Genomic DNA, 3,289 nt, shown 5'->3' with positions numbered 1-3,289 from the left:
ATTATTGGTGTTTGGGGCCAATGTTTGCCACACAAACCTGAATGGTTGATCTTGTTTCAGCTGCTTTGCTGAAGATGGGACTGAACACAAGAGAGAAGAATCAAATTGCCGTGCATTTTTTGGTTTCAGTTATTCCTTTTTTTCTCTCTAAAATATCCTTGCCCTCTAAAAAAAACCAGTATGGTCACCGTCCTTGGTTTCAGGGTGGTCCGTGTTATTTACTCAAAACAGATGTCTTCATGCTGAATATCATCTAGCCGCCTGAGCTTCTATCATTGCAATGTTTTGTCATATGTACTAAACAGTCTGCTGTGTGTGTGTGTGTGCGCGCCCCATGCGCGTGTTGGGGATAGGGAAGAAACGAGGAACACTAGAAATTTCCTCCTAGCCACTGGCGTGTGGCACAATAATAGTTTTTGATGTGTCCTTAAATTTCAATTATGTAGAGGAAAAACTGATTTAAGCTTTACCTTTCTCTTTTGATTTATGAAGGAATTGACAAGAAGACACTTCAAAGACCTTGATTAGGTACATTTATACTAAGAGATGAAGCCCATTATTTGATTGTGGCACATACACCAATGTAAATGCAGTTATAAGATAGAATGACTAGTTAACACGATTTGATTAGAACAGAGCAGACTCGTGCCCTTGTTCTTTAGAAATTAGCCTCCCTGTGGGGGTGTTGGTCCGTCTTAGTTCACTTCCATGTGCATGAATTAAGCACAGATGAGAGAGAAAGAGAATGAGAGAGAGAGAGAGAGAGAGAGGGACCGTTGTTATTGTTGCATTGTGGGCGGTGCCATTGGGTATGCAAGTGGCACAACGTAGGGGGGTGGGTGTCCAGGAGGAAGCATAACAGGAGTCCCAACTGCCGACGGCATATGCCCCGGAGCAGCAGCAACTGGATGTCCTATTGGTGCACCATACATGCCCAGACCCGTCGGCATATTTGGCTGCTGAAGCCTCTGCTTTACAGCCGTTCCAATTGCAGGCGCTGCATTCGTGGGATTTGGGTTGGTCTGTTGGCCGGTAATTGGCGCCTGATGAATTGAAACATCTCCTCCATTGTTCACACTGGTAATGTCATGAATGCTGGATCTCCTCCTGTCTCTGTTCATTGAGTTCAATCGAATGAAGTACTTTTGGGCATGGCTTGCCACTTGTGTAGGAGTCCTTGATATCACAAAATTTCTTGAAATGCTTCTCCAATCCCCTTTCCCAAACTTGTCAAGACCAAGCAAAAACAACCTATATACAAGACACCAAAGTACACCCACATCAAATTTAGTAAGTACAACCTATATCTGTATAATAATAAGCAAAAACTTGTGTTTGAACATGTGAATTGACTAAGCACCATCACAATTAGTCACAACTTAGTGATTAATTTACCTGTGCTCTTCTTCTGTCCATGGAATTCCTTTGCGCCGTTCTTGGTCCGACCTCGATCCTCCTCTCCCACCTTGTCCAGTGGAGTCATGGCCTAACCCCAAGAACCCACTTCCATTATGACAATTGGATCGCTTGTCGGTGGCGGCGACCCCATGGTTGTCCTTGGTAGATGATGATGATATTGATGCTTCCTCTCCAGTATAAGTAGGAAGCGGTATGTGTCCAGCCTCAATTGCACTCACATCCTCTACAAGTAGTTGGTAGTGTTGCTTCAACTCTTCAATGGTTTTGGTAGGAACCATTGAAGCAATCTTGTCCCATTGCTCTTTTGAGTCCTCCTCTGCCCAGTGCAAAGCAATGGCATTCTCGAAAGCTTTCTCTTCTTCTCTGCTCCAAACCCCTGAAGCTGAAACAGCTGCAGACATGTCTGTTGTTTGATTAAATTAAAATTTCGGAATTTCTCTTTTTGGTTGGCAATGTTGTTGGGTTTGTTAGCTGGGGGTTAGAGGAAAGAAAAGAGAGATGGGCGCGTAGGATAAGAGGAAGGGAGAGAGTGCAGGATAAGGATGGGCATCAGAGTATTAATTGGAGTGGACCACTTTGAGGTTGAAGGGATGGGATAATTTGCCATGTTCATACAAAATTACACAAATCTCTCTCCCTGTCTCTCTCTCTACTTTCTCTCTCTAGCTCTACCAATGTTCATTCTTCTTCACACGATATCAGAACGAAGACGCTTGCAATGATTGAGTGAGAGAAGGAAAGAGCGTTGAAGGCAAAGCACTGAGAATCTTTCTAACGACCATCATCACTCAACACTCTCAGCCACGCTTTACTTTGTATCGTAAGTCGCGCTCACAGAAAATGACACCTCTTGTATATGTGTATAGAATCTCTCCCACAGTCAACAATGGGGGCCTTCCCATCCACAAAGTCTCTATGGAAAATTTGAAAGGGTAAATGTTTATGTAGTAACAAAGTTACCATAACACTACTGTTACCGCAGACAGAGTCGGGAGAGGATTATGTACATAATTTTACCTCTACATGCTGAGAGGTTGTTTCTCGCGGTCACCGTAACCTGACTGTTGTAGCAGGACCCACCCTTTTCTACGGAAAAATCTTAGCGGATTCTGTAGCATTCGTAGTGAGAATGGAATGCATAATGGCTCATTTTCCCTCTCTCACACACACACAAAGACACAGACAGACGTGGCCATTTCCCTATTTCTAGTTTTAAAGGCTAAAAAAATAGCTCCTAACAATATGGTTTATTTAAAACCTTGTGAATCCTGTCTTCAATGATTGGGTTATGTTAAAGCTAATATACATCTAGCTATTAGACAATTAAAAAAATGGGTCTGCCGGGATCCAATTCGTCGACCTTCAAGGTAGGTTTTCTTCATCCTGAAAGAGTGTGCATCACAAAAACTAACTGACACAGAAATTTGGACGAGAAATGACACCCATCACAGGTGAAGTAACTGACAAAGAAATTTGGACGAGAAATGACACCCATCACAGTTGTCTCTTCAATTCTCAATAATAGAATATGACAACCTCAATAAAACCTACATGAACCACTGAAGATGGATGGATATTAGATCGTTAAATAAAACCAAAGCATCACTTTCTTTGAAAACATAATGTATGCTTGATATTACGCTAAGTCACCGGTCTCATCAAGCAAAGGAGGAAATGAGGTCCCAAAATTGAGCACAGCGTGGAATCTTAGATATCCTGAGATTGGAAACCAAAAGAATTCAAGAATGTCACCTTCAACCGTCAACTCTCACATAGCAATATGACATTAATTGGTAGGGATAAGAATACAATGATTGTGGTCCATTTTACAACTTGATCTTTTTCTCTCCATAAAAAAGGATGGAATCTT

The 3,289-nt window shown here is 42.1% G+C and overlaps 1 protein-coding gene across 1 annotated transcript; it reads right to left on the bottom strand.

Annotated features, from left to right (window-relative positions):
* Window positions 1-510: 510 nt before the first annotated feature.
* LOC132307793 (transcription factor MYBS1) lies at window positions 511-2,353 on the bottom strand. Its single transcript, XM_059805658.1, has 2 exons — window positions 1,396-2,353; window positions 511-1,251 (listed from the first exon to the last, which is right to left on the bottom strand). The coding sequence occupies exons 1-2, from the start codon at window positions 1,818-1,820 to the stop codon at window positions 780-782; spliced, it is 897 nt and encodes a 298-aa protein (XP_059661641.1). The 5' UTR covers window positions 1,821-2,353; the 3' UTR covers window positions 511-779.
* Window positions 2,354-3,289: the final 936 nt, after the last annotated feature.

Source organism: Cornus florida, unplaced genomic scaffold (assembly GCF_030987335.1).
Source record: "Cornus florida cultivar Cherokee Brave unplaced genomic scaffold, ASM3098733v1 CherokeeBrave_3.0.0_Hap2_Chr05, whole genome shotgun sequence".
In the NCBI taxonomy this organism is placed as follows: domain Eukaryota; kingdom Viridiplantae; phylum Streptophyta; class Magnoliopsida; order Cornales; family Cornaceae; genus Cornus; species Cornus florida.
This window is presented reverse-complemented; position numbering and strand designations above follow the sequence as displayed.

Coding starts and splice junctions, on each gene's coding strand:
- LOC132307793 (XM_059805658.1), bottom strand. CDS start 1,820: ATGTCTGCAGCTGTTTCAGCTTCAGGGGTTTGGAGCAGAGAAGAAGAG. Junction 1,252..1,395: donor TGGACAGAAGAAGAGCACAG/GTAAATTAATCA, acceptor TCTTGTATATAG/GTTGTTTTTGCTTGGTCTTG.